Below are 21,549 nucleotides of genomic sequence, written 5' to 3'. Positions count from 1 at the left end.
ACAAAAGTCGCCACTCAAAACTCGCCATGCTGTCCCAGAGCTGTTTAAAAGATGAAAAATGAGCTGTGATTGGTTGCTATCAGCAACAGTTTTCTTTGTAGACAGTTGTGGTAACTGAGGCCTATTATTCTTATCATTTCTATGGTGTTATCGTCCTTCTGTAAAGCTGGAAATAACACAATTTATTACCGTGCCGACACAGACCACCCTCTGACACAGACTGCAGGGGGAGCCCAGTATCACACAGGATAGGATTAGATACACGGCTCAGCAGACAGTATCACACAGGATAGGATTAGATACACAGCTCAGCACACAGGATAGGATTAGATACACGGCTCAGCAGTCAGTATCACACAGGAGAGAATTAGACACATGGCTCAGCAGACAGTATCACACAGGATAGGATTAGATACACGGCTCAGCAGTCAGTATCACACAGGATAGGATTAGATACACAGCTCAGCAGACATCACACAGGATAGGATTAGATACACATCTCAGCAGAAAGTATCACACAGGAGAGGATTACGTACACAGCTCAGCAGACATTATCACACAGGATAGGGTTAGATACACAGCTCAGAAACCAGATGTACCAAAGGAGAGGACATTTTCATTCCAAGAATTCCACTCATTCCATCTGATTTTTTTTTTTTTATTTTAAACGCCTACAGTTTCCAGTTCAACTGCTATTTGCAATGTCCATTAACAATGCTCAGGGACAGTCCTTGAAAGTAGTAGTGATCGATTTGCAATCTCCATGCTTTTCTCATGGTCAACTTTACGTGATCTGTTCAAGAGTTGGAACTGCCAAAAATCTGTTCATCTTTGCACTGAAAGGAAAAACCAAGCATGTTGTTTATCAAAAGGCTCTTGAATGAGTTGAAAATAAAATACTATCAATACTTGGGTAATCGTTTAGTTAATTTGTGTTGCGAATCTGTAGTGTTGAATATATGATGTGAAATGGTTTTATGTGCAACATAATCATTATACTTTGTTATAACTAACCACAGTAGGTTACTATGCCCAGACAACGCCGGGCTCTTCAGCTAGTAATTATATACAGGAGATGCCCAGGTTATAACATCTGTACATATGCAAGTGCTTCTCACCAAATTAGAATAAAATCAAAAAAGTTTTAATTTTAAAACATCTGCATTGTTGGGTCTGGTGTCTCTCATCTTCCTCTTGACAATATGCCGTAGATTCTCTTTGGGGGTTAAGGTCAGGTGAGTTTGCTGGCCAATCAAGCACGGTGATACTGCTGTTTGTAAACCAGGTATTGGTACTTTTGGCAGTGTGGACAGGCACTAAGTCCTGCTGGAGAATGAAATTTCCATCTCCAAAAAGCTTGTCAGCAGAGGGAAGCATGAAGTGCTCTAAAGTTTCCTGGTAGACGGCTGCGCTGACTTTGGTCTTGATAAAACAGTGGACCTACACCAGCAGATGACATGGCTCCCCAAACCATCACTGATTGTGGATACTTCACACTAGACCTCAAGCAGCTTGGATTGTGGCCTCTCCACTCTTCCTCCAGACTCCGGGACCTTGATTTCCAAATAAAATGCAAAATTTGCTTTCATCTGAAAACAACACCTTGGACCACTGAGCAACAGTCCAGTTCTTTTTCTCCTTGGCCCAGGTAAGACGCTTCTGGCGTTGTCTATTGGTCACGAGTGGCTTGGCACAAGGAAAGCGACACTTGTTATTATTATTATTATTTATTGTTATAGCGCCATTTATTCCATGGCGCTTTACATGTAAGGAGGGGTATACATAATAAAAACAAGTACAATAATCTTAGACAATACAAGTCATAACTGGAACAGGAGGAGAGAGGACCCTGCCCACGAGGGCTCACAATCTACAAGGGATGGGTGATAATACAGTAGGCGAGGGTAGAGCTGGTCGTGCAGCGGTTTGGTCGATCGGTGGTTACTGCAGGTTATAGGCTTGTCGGAAGAGGTGGGTCTTCAGGCTCTTTTTGAAGGTTTCGATGGTAGGTGAGAGTCTGATATGTTGTGGTAGAGAGTTCCAGAGTAGGGGTGATGCGCGAGAGAAATCTTGTATGCGATTGTGGGAAGAGGAGATAAGAGGGGAGTAGAGAAGGAGATCTTGTGAGGATCGGAGGTTGCGTGCGGGAAAGTCCCAGGAGACGAGGTCACAGATGTATGGAGGAGACAGGTTGTGGATGGCTTTGTATGTCATGGTTAGGGTTTTGTACTGGAGTCTCTGGGCAATGGGGAGCCAGTGAAGGGATTGACAGAGGGGAGAAGCTGGGGAATAACGGGGGGACAGGTGGATTTGTCGGGCAGCAGAGTTTAGAATAGATTGGAGGGGTGCGAGAGTGTTTGAGGGGAGGCCACAGAGCAGGAGGTTGCAGTAGTCAAGGCGAGAGATTATGAGGGCATGGACTAGGGTTTTTGCAGATTCTTGGGTGAGGAATGAACGGATTCGTGAAATATTTTTGAGTTGAAGTCGGCAGGAAGTGGAAAGGGCTTGGATATGTGGTTTGAAGGAGAGATCAGCGTCAAGGATTACTCCGAGGCAGCGAGCTTGTGGGACTGGGGAGAGTTGGCAGTCATTTACTGTAATTGATAGGTTCGTAGGGGGGGGGTCACGTGAGATGGGGGAAAGATGATGAAATCTGTTTTGTCCATGTTGAGTTTCAGAAATCTAGCGGAGAAGAAGGATGAAATAGTGGACAGACATTGAGGGATTCTGGTTAGTAGGGAGGTGATATCTGGTCCAGAGATGTAGATCTGTGTGTCATCAGCGTAGAGATGATACTGAAAGCCATGAGATTCTATGAGCTGTCCCAGGCCAAAGGTGTAAATGGAGAACAGCAGGGGGCCAAGGACTGAACCTTGTGGGACTCCGACAGATAGGGGGCGAGGGGAGGAGGTGGTGTGTGAGTGGGAGACGCTGAATGTCCGGTCTGTTAGGTATGATGAGATCCAGGATAGGGCCAAGTCTGTGATGCCGAGGGATGAGAGAGTCTGTAATAATAGGGAATGGTCCACAGTGTCAAAGGCAGCCGACAGGTCCAGGAGGAGGAGGAGAGAGTAGTGTCGCTTGCTCTTGGCGGTTAAGAGGTCATTGGTGACCTTAGTAAGGGCAGTTTCAGTGGAGTGGTGTGACCGGAAGCCAGATTGTCAGCGGTCGAAGAGGGAGCAAGAAGAGAGATGGGAGGACAGTTCAAGGTAGACGTGTTGTTCCAGGAGCTTGGAGGCGTAGGGGAGAAGTGATATAGGGCGATAGCTAGATGCAGAGGATGGCTCAAGAGAGGGCTTTTTGAGGATAGGTGTGATGGAGGCATGTTTAAAGCTTGAGGGGAAAACACCAGTTGTGATAGGTTGAAGAGAAGGGTTAGGGTTGGGATGAAGACTGTGGTGTGGTTTGGTATGAAGTGGGATGGGATCGGGTCAAGTGCACAGGTGGTGAGATGTGATCTTGAGAGTAGAGTGGAGAGTCGATCTTCTGTAATGGTGGAGAAGTTGGTTTTGAAGGTGGAGGGCTGGGAAGCCGGGAGGAAGGGCTCTGGGGGTTGTTGACTAAAACTGTCTCTGATGTTATCAATCTTCTGCTTGAAAAATGAGGCAAAGTCTTCAGCTGAGATTAGTGGGGAGGGAGGAGCTGCTGGGGGGGCGGAGGAGAGAATTGTAGGTGTTGAATAACTGTTTAGGGTTGTGAGACAGGGAGGATATGAGAGATGAGAAGTAGGTTTGTTTAGCTGTGGCGAGTGTGGTCTTGAAAGTAGTGAGGGACTGTTTGAATGCGATGAAGTGCTCGTTGGAGTGGGATCTTTTCCATCTGTGCACTTGTAGCCCATGTCCTGGATACATCTGTGTGTGGTGGCTTTTGAAGCAATGACTCCTGCAGCAGTCCACTCCTTGTGAATCTCCTCCAAATTTCTGAATGGCCTTTTCTTAATCCTTTCAAGGTGGTTATCCCAGTTGCTTGTGCACCTTTGTCCACCACTCTTTTTCCTTCCTCTCAACTTTCCATTAATATGCTTGGATACAGCACTCTGAACAGCCAGCTTCTTTAGCAATGACCTTTTGTGGCTTCCCCTCCTTGTGGAGTGTGTCAATGACTGCCTTCTGGACATCTGTCAAGTCAGCAGTCTTCCCCATGATTGTGGCGCTACTGAAACAGACTAAGGAACCTTTTTGAACACTTAGGAAGCCTTTGGAGGTGTTTTTTTTGTTAATTATTCTAATTTACTGAGATAATGACTTTTGGGTTTTCATTGGCTGTAAGCCATAATCATTAACAGAAATAAACATGTGAAATAGATCACTGTTTGTAATGACTATATATGAGTTTCACTTTTTGTATTGAAGAATTGATGATAGTCTAATTTAGTGAGAAGCACCTGTAACTAGACGCCCAGATTATACCGGCTGTACATATATAATTATATACAGGAGATGCCCAGGTTATACCAGCTCTATATAATTATATACAGAAGATATAGTGGCTGTACGTATACCGATGTTGCCGGTAAGCAGTAGCAGTTAGAGGGGTCGCCCAGCACGGCACCCTCGGGATACGATACTGATGTGACCCCATCAGCACTTCCAGGTTTACGGCTCTGGGTGTAATAAGAATGTCTCCATTCACTGACAGGCAGCGGAGGGGAGGAAATAACACCCAGATGGGGCTGTGGTGTGCAGGGGAGACGGGGTTCTCAGGCAACACCCTGGTGTGTGGGATAAGGTCCGCAGCGGTGGTCTGAGGGTGGGCAGGGGGCCGTGACCTCTTGCCCACTCGCTGAGTATAGCTATGAAAGTCCTTTAAAAACTAAATAAAATTTAACTTATTCATGAATATTAAAAATACTTCTGGACCATGTGATACACATAACCAATAAAGTGCTCGTGCATAAGCGTGCTCCATATAAAAATTAGTTTGGTCTCATCAATGGACGTTTAGCCCGTGGCAGGTTCACCAAGGACAGGAGCAGGACCTGAGTTCCAGTACATTTGTTTCCAAGGGAAAAAGGGGATTTCTATTATTCCCTGTCGTGCCCCTGCATTGCTCCTGTCCTCACAAGGACAGTCCCCTAGTGTGTGCTGCTATGGTAAACCCATCATACCTTAAATATCTCTTCCCTACACGTTTCCTCCCCAATAAGGGGGATTCATCAGGGGAATCAAAAGGTCATTATTAAGTGGGAAAAAGGACAAATGTTTCTCCTGTTATATCATAAGTAGGACCCCGCAGTGGCAGTTGTCCTCTTATTAAGGTGTGACTCCAGTCACTCAGAAGAGCTGCCCTTTAGGATAAAGTACCTATAATACTTGGTAGCCCCGGACCCAACATCCACTGTGTGCATGCTGGGAGTTGTGCTACAGCAGCTGCAGAGGCTCTGATCTACCAGCAAATGAACCAAACCCAGATATAGAGGGAGCGATGGTCCATCCTCACCCCCAAAACCACAGGGGCAGGGTGCAAAAGAGGCGGTACAGAGGTGTATAGAGCTATGGGGGGGGCACAGAGCCATGAGAGGGGGGCGCACAGCTATGAGAAGAGGGGGGAACATAGAGCTACAAGAGGGGGCACAAGCCTCCTGCACCTACCCAGAGAGTCCAGCTCACAATGGGGGCACAGCCTACACCTACCCAGAGGGCCCAGCTTACAATAGGGGTTCAAGCTTGCAACTACCCAGAGCTCCCTGCTCATAATGGGGGTACAGCCTGCACCTACCCAGAGGGTCCAGCTCACAATAGAGGCACAGCCTGCACCAAGCCACAGGGCCCAGGCTCACAATGGGGGCACAGCCTGCACTTACCCACAGGGTTTAACTCACAATGGGGGTACAGCCTGCAACAACCCACAGGACCCAGGCTCACAATAGGGGCACAGCCTGCACCTACTCAGAGTGCTGGGCCCATAATGGAGGCACAGCCTGCACCTACCCAGAGGGCCCAGCTCACAATGAGGGCACAGTCTGCACCTACTTACAGTGTATGGCTCACAATGGGGGCGCAAGCCTGCACCTACCCACAGGGTCAGGCCCAATAGAGGCATAAACTTGCACCTACCCAAAGGGCCTGGCTCACAATTGGGGCACAACCTTAACACAGGCACGCAGGGGGGCACTGTGACTCACAGTAGGACCACAAGGAACTACAGCCTGCTAGTTAGTGGCACTCCCTAACAAGGGTACAGACTGGGGGCACAGGCTGACTCACAGGATCTTGCGAGAGGGGCAGGTAACAACTCACATGGTCACATAGGGTGGAAGACACCCTGGAGGCAGCACAGCATGGCCGTCATACATATTCCTAAAAGCAAATCAGGACTCCCACACTGTGGCAACAGCATGACCGACACGTGCACTCTAGGGGCGGCACAGCTGGCACACATACCTTGTGAGGGTACTGGCAATGTACCACGGGGGGTACAGGATGGCCCGAGACCACAGGCGCTGTTTACCGGGCCACACTTCTATCCGTGTCACCCAGTATCCTGCACATCTCTATCAGATCCCCTCACCTCTCAATACTGAAAGTTAAGGACCCCACACGGTCGAGGCCATCCCATTATACAGCAGCTATTCATGTGCAGCAGAAATGATAGAGTACAAAAAAAATATCAAAATCAAGGTCAAACAGAAACATGCAGATATAGGAGGACTGGAGATATCGAGGAGGTGGCGACCCACAACCCCCATCCTGATATACACCATTCCCTGCTCCTCAGCAACCTGATGTGGGGAGTGCTGCTCATCCTGAGCTTTCTGTTTCATGCACAAATTGTGGTAAGGACTGACAGCGGACATGCCGGGCAGGATGTGGGCATTGTAATGGCGCCATCCTGCAGGACCAGGAAGACGATGATCTGAGAACGACGACGAGACTTCTATTTACTTAAATATATCTTTATTCCACTGTTAGAAATCTTCATAGATTTTCACAAATATTAAAAACTAAAAGCCCAAAAACCAGAAAATCACGCAGTTATTAGTAAAAGCCGAAAATGGAGATCGCAGACATAGAAAAAAGGCCAACTGGTCAGAGATGGGAATGTTACAGAACGGGGCACATTGTCAGCTCTGCAGCCAAGGCAGCCGCGCTTCTAAGCTCCAATCACAGGTAAAGCTGCAACAAAGTCACTCTGGAAAGGTTTCATTACTTCTCGAGTGACGGTCATGTGTACGCCACATATGTCGCAATCACATCTAGAGCTGCACTCAACAATCGCTCGCCGATAATGAGCTCATACTCGCTGTACTGTATTTTGGGGGATGGATCATTTGCTGCACCTTGTCCTACAGGGCTCACACAGTCACCATCGGGGGGCAACACAGAAAACTACGGAATGATGCCTGCAGCTCTGGCTCTGACTAGAGTATGAGACGTAAAGTAACTGCAACTCTGGCTGTGACTGGAGTATGAAACAAAGTGATTGCAGCTCTTGCTGTGACTAGAACATGAGACGTAAAGGGACTGAAACTCTAGCTTTGGTGACCGGAGTACGAGGGCGACTGCAGCTCCCGAGGTGACTGGAGTGTAGGATACCCTGTGAATGTGTACGGAGCCCGTGTTGGGCTGGATTCCTAGAGTCGCTCGCTCATCTTCCTCTTCACATTCGACTTCTTGTATAAAATCATTTAAAATCTTTGGAAATATTCATTGCACCAAAAATCCAACAGGAAAGAAAATATATAAACATGGAGGCGGTGCGGGGCTGAGGGGGCTCGGAGGGGAAGGTTGAAGATCCCAATCTATACTTACTCAGGTCATGGCACCACATGGGGGCGCCATCATAAGGCACTTAAATGGGGGGTCACAAGTCTAGACCTGACCGCAGGGACAGAGCAGTAGCCGATTCTCAGGATTGTAGAAAAGCCACCAAGTCTCCAACACCAGTCACCCAGTGGTATGGGATGTTTACCTGCAGGCAAGGCTAGGGGGTCTTGGAAATAATATCGGGGGCACACAGCTTTCCCTGATACAGAATAGCAGACTGGCCACCTCATATGTCACTGGAGGTCACGTTTTGGGATTAGCTTTTTGGTGATGGGTTTAGTCGGCGACCATTTAGTGGCGCCATTTTCAGTAAACAGTTTTCAGGGCTCCTCAGGATTTCCGGGAGGCGTCAGATGGCCGCAGCTCAGACGTCCTGTAATAGCTCGGCTCACCGCATTCCACCACAAAGGTCCGTGAGGTTCTGAACAAGCTGATCCCAGCAGCAGAAGACAGTAGTTCTAGTTCAACCCAAGACGCGAACGGCAAACCATCATCAGACGCCATCAAAGGTGCAACAACAGAACCACCATCATTGTTCACCAGATCCAAGAGTGTCCAGTGCTGTTCTGATCCATCAGATGGAGACCCCACAGGGCACAGGGTCCGGACCATCAGAACTGCACCCATCCGGAGCTCGGCTGTCCAGAGGCTGAACTGTGAGGAGCAAAAAAAGACAGACGGTGTAACACCTGAACGATCCCTGCGTCCTCCACACACACACCCAAAGCAAGGACAATCTGTGACCACAATTCACCCAGCAGCCTTCGTGAAGTCGCCCCACGCATCGGTTGAAGCAGCTGGTTCTGCACTGGAGGAAAAGCTTCCGATATCCAAGAGCAGCTCTGGAGGAGGAGAAATCAGAGGGGGCAGTCACTAACAGAGCCTGCAGACGCAGCTCGTCTCCACTGCCTGACCACACAGGAATCCTGGGGGCGCACCACTAATCATACCCTCACCTGCTGAGGCCGCGGTCGGCTGGGGTGCGCTCTGCTGAGAGGCGGTCCTGGAGCCCGGCGGCGGTGGCAGAAGGCTGGGTCCGGAGCTCAGTGGTCGCGGTTTAGCAGCGGTAGAGGCGCCATCTTTTTTCTTCATGTTCTGAGGAGAGAGAAGGCACACGTTGCAGCAGAATACATAGCCAGGTATCCTCCAAAGAATCAAAAATAGCTGTAGCGTAAAAGAGGCATAAAATTTAACCCCTTAACAACCCGGGTTATTTTCGGTTTTTCATTTTTTGCTCCCCTTTTTCCCAGAGCCATAACTTTTTTATTTTTTGGTCAAAATGGCCATATGAGGGCTTGTTTTTTGCGGGACGAATTGTACTTTTGACTAACACCATTGGTTTTACCATATCGTAAAACGGGGAAAAAATTCCAAGTGCGGTGAAATTGCAAAAAAAAAAAAGTGCAATCTCACACTTATTTTTGATTACCTTTTTACTAGGTTCACTAAATGCTAAAACTGACCTGCCACTATGATTTTCCAGGTCATTACGAGTTCATAGACACCAAACATGTCTAGGGTTTTTTTTTTTTGTATCTGTGAAAAAAAATTCCAAAGTTTGTAAAAAAAAAAAAAAAAAATTGCCATTTTCCGAGACCCGTAGTGTCTCCATTTTTCGGGATCTGGGGTTGGGTGAGGGCTTATTTTTTTGCGTGCCGAACTGACGTTTTAATTGATACCATATTGGTGCAGATATGCTCTTTTGATCGCCCATTATTGCAATGTTGCAGCAACCATAAAATGTAATTTTGGTGTTTCGATTTTTTTTCTCGCTACGCCTTTTACCAATTAACATCATAACATGGTTAGCAAGGCCGAAAAAAGACATTTGTCCATCCACTTCAGCCTATATTCCGTCAGAATAAATCCCCAGATCTACGTCCTTCTAAAGAATCTAATAACTGTAAAATACAATATTGTTCCGCTCCAGGAAGACATCCAGGCCTCTCTTGAACCCCTCGACTGAGTTCGCCATCACCACCTCCTCAGGCAAGGAAATGGATTAATTCTTTTTATATATATCGATAGATCGGGCGATTCTGAATGCAGCAATGCCAAATATGTGTATATTTTATTGTTTTATTTTGAATGGGGTGAAAGGAAGGTGATTTGAACTTTATTTTTATTTTTTTAAAAACTTTTTTTTTTTTTTAACTTTACAGACTTGAAACTGAAGTTGTCCGATCGCCTCTGCTACATACAGCAGGGCTGCAGCCTTGTTCTATGTAGCAGAAATACTCACTTGCTATGAGCGGCGACCACCAGGTGGCGCTCATAGCGATTCAGCAATGACAACAGGGGTCTTCTCCTAACCCCGGGTTGTCATGCCAACCAGTTGGCGACACGGGCGCTGATGGGAGGAGGTAACGATGTGCTTCCTGCGTGTGCATGTTAAATTCTGCTGTCAGAGTTTGACAGCAACATTCAGCATGTTAACACCCGCGGGTGAATCACGATTTCACCTGCAGCTGTTCAGGGCACATGTCATCTGATCAGATCAGCTATCATGTACCGGAAAAGGTGTTGACTCATCGCCGGAGCCCGCACCAAACAGTGGGAGGCGTCCAATGACGGACTAAGTCCGTCATTGGACGTTAAGTCCCCTATACTGGTTCCGACTCTCTGCCTCCTTTTTTTCTTTTCTGTTTGTGTCAAGTACATTAAGTCCTTTACTGCATTCTATCTGCTCTACTCCATCTGAATACAGTTATACGGTGACCTCTTGGCTGGCCTGTTGGGCAATTCTCTGTGACCCTCTGTTTCTGTAATAGACCTGATTTTCCTGAACTCTCTCTTCATGTGACTCTGTGGTCTGGATATGTTGCCTGCGTGGATCATCAGGGGTGCGTGCTCTGTCTGCAAATTGTTCTACTATTGTTATCAAAGGATAAAGCATGTGGCCTGACATGGGACGGGCACGTCTCACTGGTGACCGGTCCGCTGTAGGCTGTATGCCTGCCCCCTAAGAGATCATCACGACCCATCAGCATTACTCATTGCTACTGTCACGCCTCCAAAAGTGACGCGAGCGAGCCACGACCGCTCTCCTGGGCGCCACGACCTGGATATCCAGCCCGTAATCCAGATATGACATCAGACGTTAAGGGCAGACATGAAGCTGTAGCCGTATGTATAATGTAGGAGCACTCAATGACTTATTGGCAGCCTACACACGTCTGAAGGTAATAGAGATGATTAGCACTCGACTAAGAAGTGTGGATATACGGTGCTAGTGAAAATGGAACTAGTAGTCCCGCTAGCATAAGTCAAATATAGAGTCACTGCACACATGGATTGTTGCAAAAGTGGAAAATCTTTATTTCTATTGGACGGTGAAGAAGCGACATCTTTGACGTTTCGGCCTCACAACAAGATTGTTCCATGTTTTTGATGACACGAGTCAAAACTATAGAAATGTCTTTCGCCAGTTACACTTATTGAATTATGGTATGTTTTCCCTAATCTCTGGGTGATTGACACGGAGCGTGTAAATTATTTATGAAAAACCTTCACCGTAACCCAATAATCAAAATAGCTGCATTTTGGAGGCTTTGTCTCCAGTGCCCAGAGGGCCAATATTTAGAGAAAACTGTTTATCCAGCATTTTATTACGATCAATGTCTGCTGTACATTTAGGGCCAATTGTCCATATTGTGTAAAAATGGAAAAGGTTGTCCGGTGAGGAAACCTGTAATGGGTTTTTTTGCTTTACATTGATGGCACAGATTCTTGGGGAGACCCCTTTTCATTCATCGGAGATATCCCGCTTGTATCAGCTACTTTAATATTTTATGCATTTTTGTTTATGCCTTTTGGGATAAAGTTTTTAACTATTAAATGTTATATTTTATTCTTCTATTACGCTACTGACACACGTTGTAGCAGAGTCTGCAGCCCGCAGGACTCAAACGACACACACTAGACACGTGTTAAACCCGACCCGTCACCAGAGAACTCCGGTCCCAGCGGGTTTGACCGCCCTCCACCTACGGCTATGTTGATTTTGATAGTCTGTCCCTCCTTGAAGCCAAGGTCCAGTTTCGGTCCCGCATCAGGGTTCTGAGCTTGTTTGGCAAATTCTGACTGCTGCTTCACCCACCTGGAGGTGGAAAGATGGAGACGGGAGTCACAAAACTTAGATGCCCAGAAACCAGTCGCCGCAACCGCCACAGGCGGCCCGGAAACCAGCCGCCGCGACCGCCACAGGCGGCCCGGAAACCAGCCGCCGCGACCGCCACAGGCGGCCCGGAAACCAGCCGCCGCGACCGCCACAGGCGGCCCGGAAACCAGCCGCCGCGACCGCCACAGGCGGCCCGGAAACCAGCCGCCGCGACCGCCACAAGCGATTCGGAAACTAGCCGCCGCAACCGCCACAGGCGACCTGGAAACCAGCCTCTGCAAACGCCACAGGCGATCCGGAAACTAGCCGCCGCAACCGCCACAGGCGACCTGGAAACCAGCCGCCGCAAACGCCACAGGCGACCCGGAAACCAAACGCCGCAACCGCCACAGGTGGCCCGAGAACCAGTTGGCGCGACCGCCACAGGCGGCCTGGAAACCAGCTACCGCCACAGGCGGGCCGGAAGCCAGCCGCCATAACCGCCCGGAAATCAGCCACCGCGACCACCATAGGCAGCCCGGAAATCAGCCGCAGTGAACGCCACAGATGGACCAGAAATCTTGGCGTATACACATAGACACTGTATACTAGGGTGACCGGATCTCATATGGGGGAAAAAAAATGTCAGAAGCTTGTTCATCTGGACCCCACAAAAAGATTCCCCTTTCCAGATATTGAGAGAGCCAAAATTTGAGCTTGATCAAACAACGTTAACCCGTGCCGCTCGTCGCTCAAAGTTTGAAAAAATCCAAATTGAGGTATTTTAAGATTTAGGTATTTTGCATAGTCTGTTAGACTATAAAGAATGTGAGAACAACATTGCAGAAATAGCCCTGACCAAATTTTCGAACCATTTGTGGTATTTGAATGCAGAGTTGGTGGGATTATCGTATTTTTGATCCCACCATTACAGACAATGAAAAGTTGTTAATGGCTAATAAATTGCTCAGTAGCACAGATGAACCATCAGAGCACGCTAGGGTTGTAAATCCAAAAGTTAGGAAAGAAAAATTAAAAGAGGTAGGAAGTAACCGACTTTAACGACCTTCTGACAAAAGATGAAGAACAAAAGCAATATGTCCTGCAAGTTGTAAGCAAATGCCAAGCATTATATTCTGACGTTTCAAAAACTACTTTAACAAAAGCTCTAGAATAGATTAGATAACTATGTAAAATTATCAACTCGTGTAGGTTAGCGTGCTCTGATGGTTCATCTGTGCTACTGACCAATTTATTAGCCATTAACAACTTTTCATTGTCTGTAATGGTGGGATCAAAAAACGATAATCCCACCAACTCTGCATTCAAATACCACAAATGGTTCGAAAATTTGGTCAGGGCTATTTCTGCAATGTTGTTGTCACATTCTTTATAGTCTAACAGACTATGCAAAATACCTAAGGCTGAGTTCACACGTGGCGTTTTTTTTCGCGTTTCCGCGGCGGTTTTAACCGCGCGATTTTGCCGCGAAAACGCGAAAAATAAGCATCCCATGCATTCCTATGGGATTCCGCAATGCTGTGCTAATGCTGCGGTTTTTACCGCGGCGGAATCGCTTCGCGGTAAAAACCGCAGCATGCTCATTAATTTGCGGAACCGCGGCGATCCCGCACCCATAGGAATGCATTGTTCCGCTTATTTCCCACATGTGGCTGTGCACACCATGCGGAAAGTAAGCAGAACAATTGCGGATGGTACCCATGGTCCGGAGGAGGAGACTGTCCTCCGGGCTTTGGGTACCATATCCCTGTAAAAAATAGAATTTAAAATAAAAAATATTGTTATTCTCACCCTCCGACGTCCCGCGCAGCCTTCCCGCCTCTCTCCACGCTCTCGTTCCCAGTAATCCTTTACGAAAATGCTCGCGATGACGTCCGTTCTCGCGGGATCGCAAAGTCTCGCGGTCATTCGCGAGACGTCGCGATCCCGCGAGAACAGACGTCATCGCGGGCATTTTCGCAAAGGATTACTGGGAACGGATGCGCGGGACGTCGGAAGGTAAGAATAACACCATTTTTTTTTTTTTTTTTTTTTACATTCTATCTTTTACTACTGATGCTGCATAGGCGGCCTCAGTAGTAAAAAGCTGGTCACAATCGTCAAACACTATGTTTGACGAGTGTGACCAACCTGTCAATCAGTTCTCCAAGCGATGCTATAGATCGCTTAGAAAACGCTAGCATTCTGCAAGCTAAATACGCTTGCAAAATGCTAGTTTTTCCGCGGGAAAATCGCGGGAATTTAAAATGCGATTTTCCCGCGGACTGGAATTCTGGAATTCTCGCGGTAATTTCCGCGAGAGTTCCGGTACGTGTGCACTTAGTCTAAATCTTAAAATACCTCAATTTGGATTTTTTTCAAACTTTGAGCGACGAGCGGCACGGGTTAACGTCGTTTGATCGAGCTCAAATTTTGGCTCTCTCAATATCTGGAAAGGGGAATCGTTTTGTGGGGTCCAGACGGACAAAATTCCGACATCGATTTTTTGCGGTCACCCTACTGTATACACACTGGTGCCTCCTCGGTGGGACTTACTTGAAGTGATCCTGCAGAGCCACATTGAAGTCAAATGCATCCCCGCGGTCAGCAAATCCCACCCCGATGAACGCCCGCCGACCTGCAGGAAAAGAAAAGGTAGGACACACAGGTGGGAGGCACATCCCTATGGGCACCCTGCGAGCACTCACCAGTCCCGTCCTCAATGCAAATCACAAAATAACGACTTGAATCAACAACATTTTCCACAGCGATTCCTGGAAACTGCTCCACCGACGCCTGGGCGAAGAGCTCCCCTGCGGAGAGAGGCGGGTGACCAACATGGCAGTCAGAGCCAGTGCGATACAGAGCTCACATAGAGGGGGGGATGGGTTAATATGCGGTGCAGGTCTGCAGTTGTACAGTCCTAACAATACAGATGACATCGGGTGCTTGCGGCCGGCACCTCATTACGAGACAGTCTGAGTCACCGTCTGTACGGTGAGTGCAAACAGCGGCCACGACCTCAGCTCAAAGGAGAAACAGAGGAAAGAGACGTCGCCCCAAACTATAGGCGGTTCAGACTGACGAGACATTACTGCTCCAAGTATATGTCACATTATTACCCTCCTCTCCCCTCACCGTCCTGCTATTACGCTCCTCTCCCCTCGCCGTCCCGCTATTACGCTCCTCTCCCCTCGCCGTCCCGCTATTACGCTCCTCTCCCCTCGCCGTCCCGCTATTACGCTCCTCTCCCCTCGCCGTCCCGCTATTACGCTCCTCTCCCCTCGCCGTCCCGCTATTACGCTCCTCTCCCCTCGCCGTCCCGCTATTACGCTCCTCTCCCCTCGCCGTCCCGCTATTACGCTCCTCTCCCCTCGCCGTCCCGCTATTACGCTCCTCTCCCCTCGCCGTCCCGCTATTACGCTCCTCTCCCCTCGCCGTCCCGCTATTACGCACCTCTCCCCTCGCCGTCCCGCTATTACGCACCTCTCCCCTCGCCGTCCCGCTATTACGCTCCTCTCCCCTCGCCGTCCCGCTATTACGCTCCTCTCCCCTTACCGTCCCGCTATTACGCTCCTCTCCCCTTACCGTCCCGCTATTACGCTCCTCTCCCCTCACTGTCCCGCTATTACGCTCCTCTCCCCTCGCCATCCCGCTATTACGCTCCTCTCCCCTCGCCGTCCCGCTATTACGCTCCTCTCCCCTCGCCATCCCGCTATTACGCTCCTCTCCCCTCGCCGTCCCGCTATTACGCTCCTCTCCCCTCGCCGTCCCGCTATTACGCTCCTCTCCCCTCGCCGTCCCGCTATTACGCTCCTCTCCCCTCACCGTCCCGCTATTACGCTCCTCTCCCCTCGCCGTCCCGCTATTACGCTCCTCTCCCCTCGCCGTCCCGCTATTACGCACCTCTCCCCTCGCCGTCCCGCTATTACGCTCCTCTCCCCTCGCCGTCCCGCTATTACGCTCCTCTCCCCTTCCCGTCCCGCTATTACGCTCCTCTCCCCTTACCGTCCCGCTATTACGCTCCTCTCCCCTCACTGTCCCGCTATTACGCTCCTCTCCCCTCACTGTCCCGCTATTACGCTCCTCTCCCCTCGCCGTCCCGCTATTACGCTCCTCTCCCCTCGCCGTCCCGCTATTACGCTCCTCTCCCCTCGCCGTCCCGCTATTACGCTCCTCTCCCCTCGCCATCCCGCTATTACGCTCCTCTCCCCTCGCCGTCCCGCTATTACGCTCCTCTCCCCTCACCGTCCCGCTATTACGCTCCTCTCCCCTCACCGTCCCACTATTATGCTTCTTTCCCCTCACAGTCCCATCCAGCTATTACGCTCCTCTCCCCTCATTATCACGGTCCTCCTGTCTTCTTCTCCTCACCAGAGCTCCGGTCCTCCAGCTTGATGTACGCCATCTTCCCCCTGGCGGTGATGCGGAGGCGGCCGCTCCAGGCCGGTTGGTCCAGCTGCCATTCCGCCGCTCTGTGAAAGAGACACGGGTTACCCCTGAACAGCGGCTCCTCCCCGGAGTCCCCGCCCCACACTCACCTGTATCCCCGGTTGGACGATCGGGGAGGAATCCGGTAAACGTGAACTTCCGGCTTCACACACAACACCGACTCGTAATCGCAGTCCGCCATCTTACTACACCCGGACTTCCGCCAGCTCTATGGTCAACAGGGAGGGAGAGCGTCGTCACAGCAGCCTGACACCCCTAGGCGGGCTCCCCGGGTACTGCATGGACAACCTCTACTACATGACAAGGTGATAAACACTAAAAGCTTCTCCACCTGCACATCCTCCTGTCCAGGGGCAGCTGTGAGGTGTGCAGCCAAACACCTGGGATCTGAATGGTGCCACTTCCCTATGATCTCTCCGGTCACTCAGTGTTTCTCCGGTGGTGATGAGGATGGCTTTGCCACCCCTCATCCCTCTTTGCTCTGCCGTAGATAACGATGTCTCCCCGCCCCAGTCCTACCGCGTCCCTTTGCCGTAGATTACGTGTCACCGCTCCTGTCCCTCCAGTGTCCCTCTGCCGTAGCTGACGATGTGTCCCAGCCCCGCTCCCTCCGCCGTAGATGACAATGTGCCGCCACCGCCCCGATCCCTCCTTATCGCTCTGCCATAGATGACGATGTCACCGCCCCAGCCCCTCTATGTCCCTCTGCCGTAGATGACAATGTGTCGCCAACCCCGTCCCTCTGGCATAGATGACAATGTGTCACTGCCCCGGTCCCTCCGCCGTAGATGACGGTGTCACCGCCCCGATCCCTCCACCGTAGATGATGTGTCACTGCCCCGGTCCCTCCGCCGTAGATGACGGTGTCACCGCCCCGATCCCTCCACCGTAGATGATGTGTCACCGCCCCGGTCCCTTCGCTGTAGTTGACGATGTGTCACCGCCCCGGTCCCTCCATCGTAGATAATGTGATAATGTGCCTGTGCCCCGGTCCCTCTGCCATAGATGACGGTGTCACCGCCCCGGCCCCTTAATGTGCCTGTGCCCCGGTCCCTCCGCCATAGATGACGGTGTCACCGCCCCAGCCCCTCCATGTCCCTCTGCCGTAGATGACAATGTGTCGCCGCCCCAGTCCCTCCACCGTAGATGATGTGTCACTGCCCCGGTCCCGTCACCGTAGATGACGGTGTCACCGTCCCAGTCCTTCTGTGTCCCTCTGCCGTAGATGATGTGTCGCCGCTCCCCGTCCCTCCCCTGTAGATGACAATGTGTCCCCGCCCCAGTCCCTCCGTATCTCTCTGCCATAGATGACGGTGTCGCCGCTCCAGTCCTTCTTTGTCCCTCTGCCATAGATGATGTCCCTGCCCCCGGTCCCTCCGCTGTAGATAACAATGTGTCCCGACCCTAGTCCCTCCGTATCGCTCTGCCGTCAATGATGATGTGTCACCGCCCCAGTCCCTCTGCCGTAGATGATGTGTCACCGCCCCAGTCCCTCCACCGTAGATAATGTGCCTCTGCCCCGATCCCTCGGCCATAGATGACGGTGTTGCCACCCCGGTTACTCCATGTCCCTCTGCTGTAGATGACGATGTGTCACCGCCCCGGTCCCTCTGCCGTAGATGATGATGTTGCTGTCCCAGTCCTGTATCCCTCTGCTGTAGATGATGATGCATCACCACCCCGGACCCTCCGCGGTAGATGACAATGTGTCTCCACCCCAGTCTCTCCGTATCTCTTTGCCGTAGATGACTATGTCGCCGCCCCAGTCCTTCTGTGTCCCTCTGCCATAGATGATGTGTCGCTGCTCCGGTCCCTCCGCCGTAGATGACGATGTGTCCCCACCCCAGTCCCTCTGTATCTCTCTGCCGTCGATGACGATGTGTCACCAGCATCGGTCCCTCCGCCGTAGATGATGTGTAACCGCCGTAATGTGCCTCTGCCCTGGTCCCTCCGCTGTAGATGACGGTGTTGCCGCCCCGATCTCTCCATGTCCTTCTTATGCCGTAGATGACGATGTGTCGCCGCCCGGTCCCTCAATGTCCCTCTGCCGTAGATGACGGTGTCCCCGCCCCAGTCCCTCCGTATCTCTCTGCCATAGATGACGGTGTCCCTCCGCTGTAGATGACGATGTGTAGCGACACAGTCCCTCCACCGTAGATGACGATGTGTCCCCGCCTGTCCCTCCGTATCTCTTTGCCGTCGATGACAATGTGTCGCCGCCCCAGTCCTTCTGCTGTAGATGACAATGTGTCCCCACCCCAGTCCCTCCATATCTCTCTGCCGTAGATGACGGTGTCACCGCTCCAGTCCTATGTCCCTCTGCCATAGATGATGTGTTGCTGCCCTGGTCCCTCCATCGAAGATGAGGATGTGTCCCCGCCCCAGTCCCTCCGTATCTCTCTGCCATCGATGACGATGTGTCACCGCCCTGGTCCCTTCGCCGTAGTTGACGATGTGTCACCTCCCTGGTCCCTCCTCCATATATAATGTGCCTCTGCCCCGTCCCTTCGCCGTAGATGACGGTGTCGCCTCCCCGGTCCCTCCATGTCCCTCTGCCGTAGATGACGGCGTGTCGCTGCCCGGCCACTCCATGTCCCTCTGCCGTAGATGACAGTGCGTCGCTGCCCCGGCCCCTCCATGTCCCTCTGCCGTAGATGACGATGTGTCACCGCCCCAGTCCCCTCCATGTCCCTCTGCCATAGATGACGGTCCCTCCGCCATAGATGACGATGTGTAACGACACAGTCCCTCCATATCTCTCTGCCGTCGATGACGATGTGTCACCGCTCAAGTCTCTCTGCCGTTAATGACGGTCTCTCCACCATAGATGACGATGTGTCATTGCCCCGATCCCTCTATATTCCGCCGCCGTAGATGACGTGTCCCCAGTCCCTCTAGGTTCCTCTACTGTAGATAACACGATGTCGCCGCCCCATTCCATCTGTTTCCCTCTGCCATAGATGATGATGTGGCGTCACCCTCGGTCCCTCTGTGGAGATGACAGTGTGTCATCGCCCTGGTCCCTCCCTGTTCCGCTGCAGAAGATGACGATGCGTCACCGCCCCGCTCCCTCAGGGTTCTTCCACCATAGATGATCTGTCTCCACCCCAATCCCTCCGCCATAGTTGGCGATGTGTTGTTGCCCTGATCCTTCCATGTTTTGCTGCCGTAGATGACAATATTTCACCACCCTGATAGAAGAAAAGCACGTTTGATTTTGATCGGAAAATAAAGTAAAGGATAATGATCCCACACATGATGATTAAGGGTAAAAGAAGGAGGAACAGAACACGTAATATCATATTTCATTAAAAATAAAGGACACAATGAGACTTCTTAAAAAAGGTTCAAAACAGACTGGCTAAAAGCAATGCAGGTCAGATGAATGGCTATATAGCAGAAGTGGCTACTGTGGTCAGCACCACTGACACACACAACACTGCACCTGACAGGGTGTCATAGAAATAGATCTACAGCCATGAGACACCAGTGGCACAATCTCACCAGTCCAGGCAGACATTGGCCCTCTGACACCTATGTGTAAGGGATCCTGAGGAACACTCAGCATCACAGTGGTATGTAGATTTCTGCATCTTGGACCCCCACCAGGATGGCAGTAGATAAAGAAAATTGCCTCCAACATATTTAATCCCTCATGGGACTGCTCAGGCAATATGACAGACAGGATAAAGGACTTCAACATGTCAGGGCAGAAACAAAACCCTCCTGTAGTGTGCAGATCCCATACAACGTCCATTTAAATGGGAGCGCAGCCCACCGGGGAATGCAGACCCTCGTTCCGGTCAGCCTCCAATGAGTGTCCGTACGCACCCCTTTCAATGGCACCATGTCACCGGCCTGAGACACGAACTAATGCAGTGAATTTAAGATGCAGTGTCCGGTGCGCAGGCACAGTGAAGCCCCATTGGTGATTGCCGTGGACCGCAAAGTGCGATGAGCCTCATGCATCACTTCTGGCACGTGGGTACCGCAGGATATCGCTGACAGTTTAATAACACAATTATTTCATATTGAAATGTCTGGATGTCCTCCTGACTACAAATGCCTTTTTTTCCCATAGAAAGCACTTCCATGAGCTCCGGGACACAGCAATGGGGAGCCTCTGTGCCCCCATCATATGCTAACTTGCTCCTAGACTGGTGGGTGGAAACACTCTGCAAAAAGAACATGATACCCGCAGACCATTCCATCAAAGTCTGCATTCCAAAACGTCACCTACTTCCTTTTCGAGCCCCAATGTGTGCCTAAACAGTAGTTTTCTCCCACATATGGGGCACTAGCGTACTCAGGACAAATTGATAAACAACTTTTGGGGTCTAATTTCTACTGTTACCCTTGGAAAAATAAAAAAACAATTGGAGACTAAAAGATCATGTTTGTGGAAAACATCTCCAAACGTGACAAGGCATCCGATCTCAATTCCAGCCAATTTTGGCTTGAAAAAGTCAAACGGCGCTTCTTCCCTTCAGAGTCCTGCCGTGCGCCCAAACAGTGGTTTTCCCCCACATATGGAGTGTTGACGTACTCAGGACAAATTGCACAACAACTTTATTTGTCCATTTTCTCCTTTTACCCTTGTGAAACGAAAAAAATTGTTGCTAAAAGATCATTTTTGTGACTAAAAAGTCAAATGTTCATTTTTTCCTTCCACGTTGCTTCTTTTCCTGTGAAACACCAGAAGGGTTAATAAACTTCTTGAATGTGCTTTTGATCAGCTTGAGGGGTGCAGTTTTTAGAATGGTGTCACTTTTGGGTATTTTCTGCCATATTGAGCCTTCAAAGTGACTTCAAATGTGAAGCGGTCCCTTAAAAAATGGTTTTGTAAATTTTGTTGTAAAAATGAGAAATCACTGGTCAACTTTTAACTTCCTGACAAAAAAATTTGGTTTCCAAAATTGTTGTATAGTAGACATGGGAGAAATGTTATTTATTAACTATCTTGTGTGACATTTCTCTGTTTTAACCCCTTAGTGACGGAGCCAGTTTGCAGCTTAATGACCAGGCCAATTTTTACAATTCTGACCACTCACTTTATGAGGTTATAACTCTGGAATGCTTTAATGGATCCCGCGGATTCTGAGAATGTTTTTTCATGACATATTGTATTTCATGATAGTGGTAACATTTCTTCGATAAGTCTTGTGTTTATTTATGAAAAAAAAAGGAAATATGGTGAAAATTTTGCAATTTTAAAACTTTAAATTTTTATGC

At 49.9% G+C, this 21,549-nt stretch overlaps 1 protein-coding gene across 2 annotated transcripts in view; it reads right to left on the bottom strand.

The window, feature by feature from the left end:
- Positions 1–637: 637 nt before the first annotated feature.
- NECAP2 (NECAP endocytosis associated 2) overlaps positions 638–21,549 on the bottom strand; it is a 28,343-nt gene continuing 7,431 nt past the window's right edge. Inside the window, exons 1-8 of one of the 2 annotated variants that reach the window (XM_073570264.1) lie at positions 16,407–19,772; positions 16,240–16,340; positions 14,574–14,678; positions 14,422–14,503; positions 11,757–11,865; positions 8,723–8,861; positions 8,488–8,608; positions 638–836 (exon numbers count right to left, since the gene is read on the bottom strand). In XM_073570264.1, the coding sequence (XP_073426365.1) occupies positions 8,517–8,608; positions 8,723–8,861; positions 11,757–11,865; positions 14,422–14,503; positions 14,574–14,678; positions 16,240–16,340; positions 16,407–16,498 (720 nt within the window). In that variant the 5' untranslated portion in view covers positions 16,499–19,772 and the 3' untranslated portion in view covers positions 638–836; positions 8,488–8,516. Of the gene's footprint in view, positions 837–6,874; positions 8,421–8,487; positions 8,609–8,722; positions 8,862–11,756; positions 11,866–14,421; positions 14,504–14,573; positions 14,679–16,239; positions 16,341–16,406; positions 19,773–21,549 lie in introns of those variants that run through there. The other variant, XM_073570263.1, reaches the window with a different exon arrangement.

Source organism: Dendrobates tinctorius, unplaced genomic scaffold, assembly GCF_039654945.1.
Source record: "Dendrobates tinctorius isolate UK_male_01 unplaced genomic scaffold, ASM3965494v1 ptg000028l, whole genome shotgun sequence".
NCBI lineage: Eukaryota > Metazoa > Chordata > Amphibia > Anura > Dendrobatidae > Dendrobates > Dendrobates tinctorius.
This window is presented reverse-complemented; position numbering and strand designations above follow the sequence as displayed.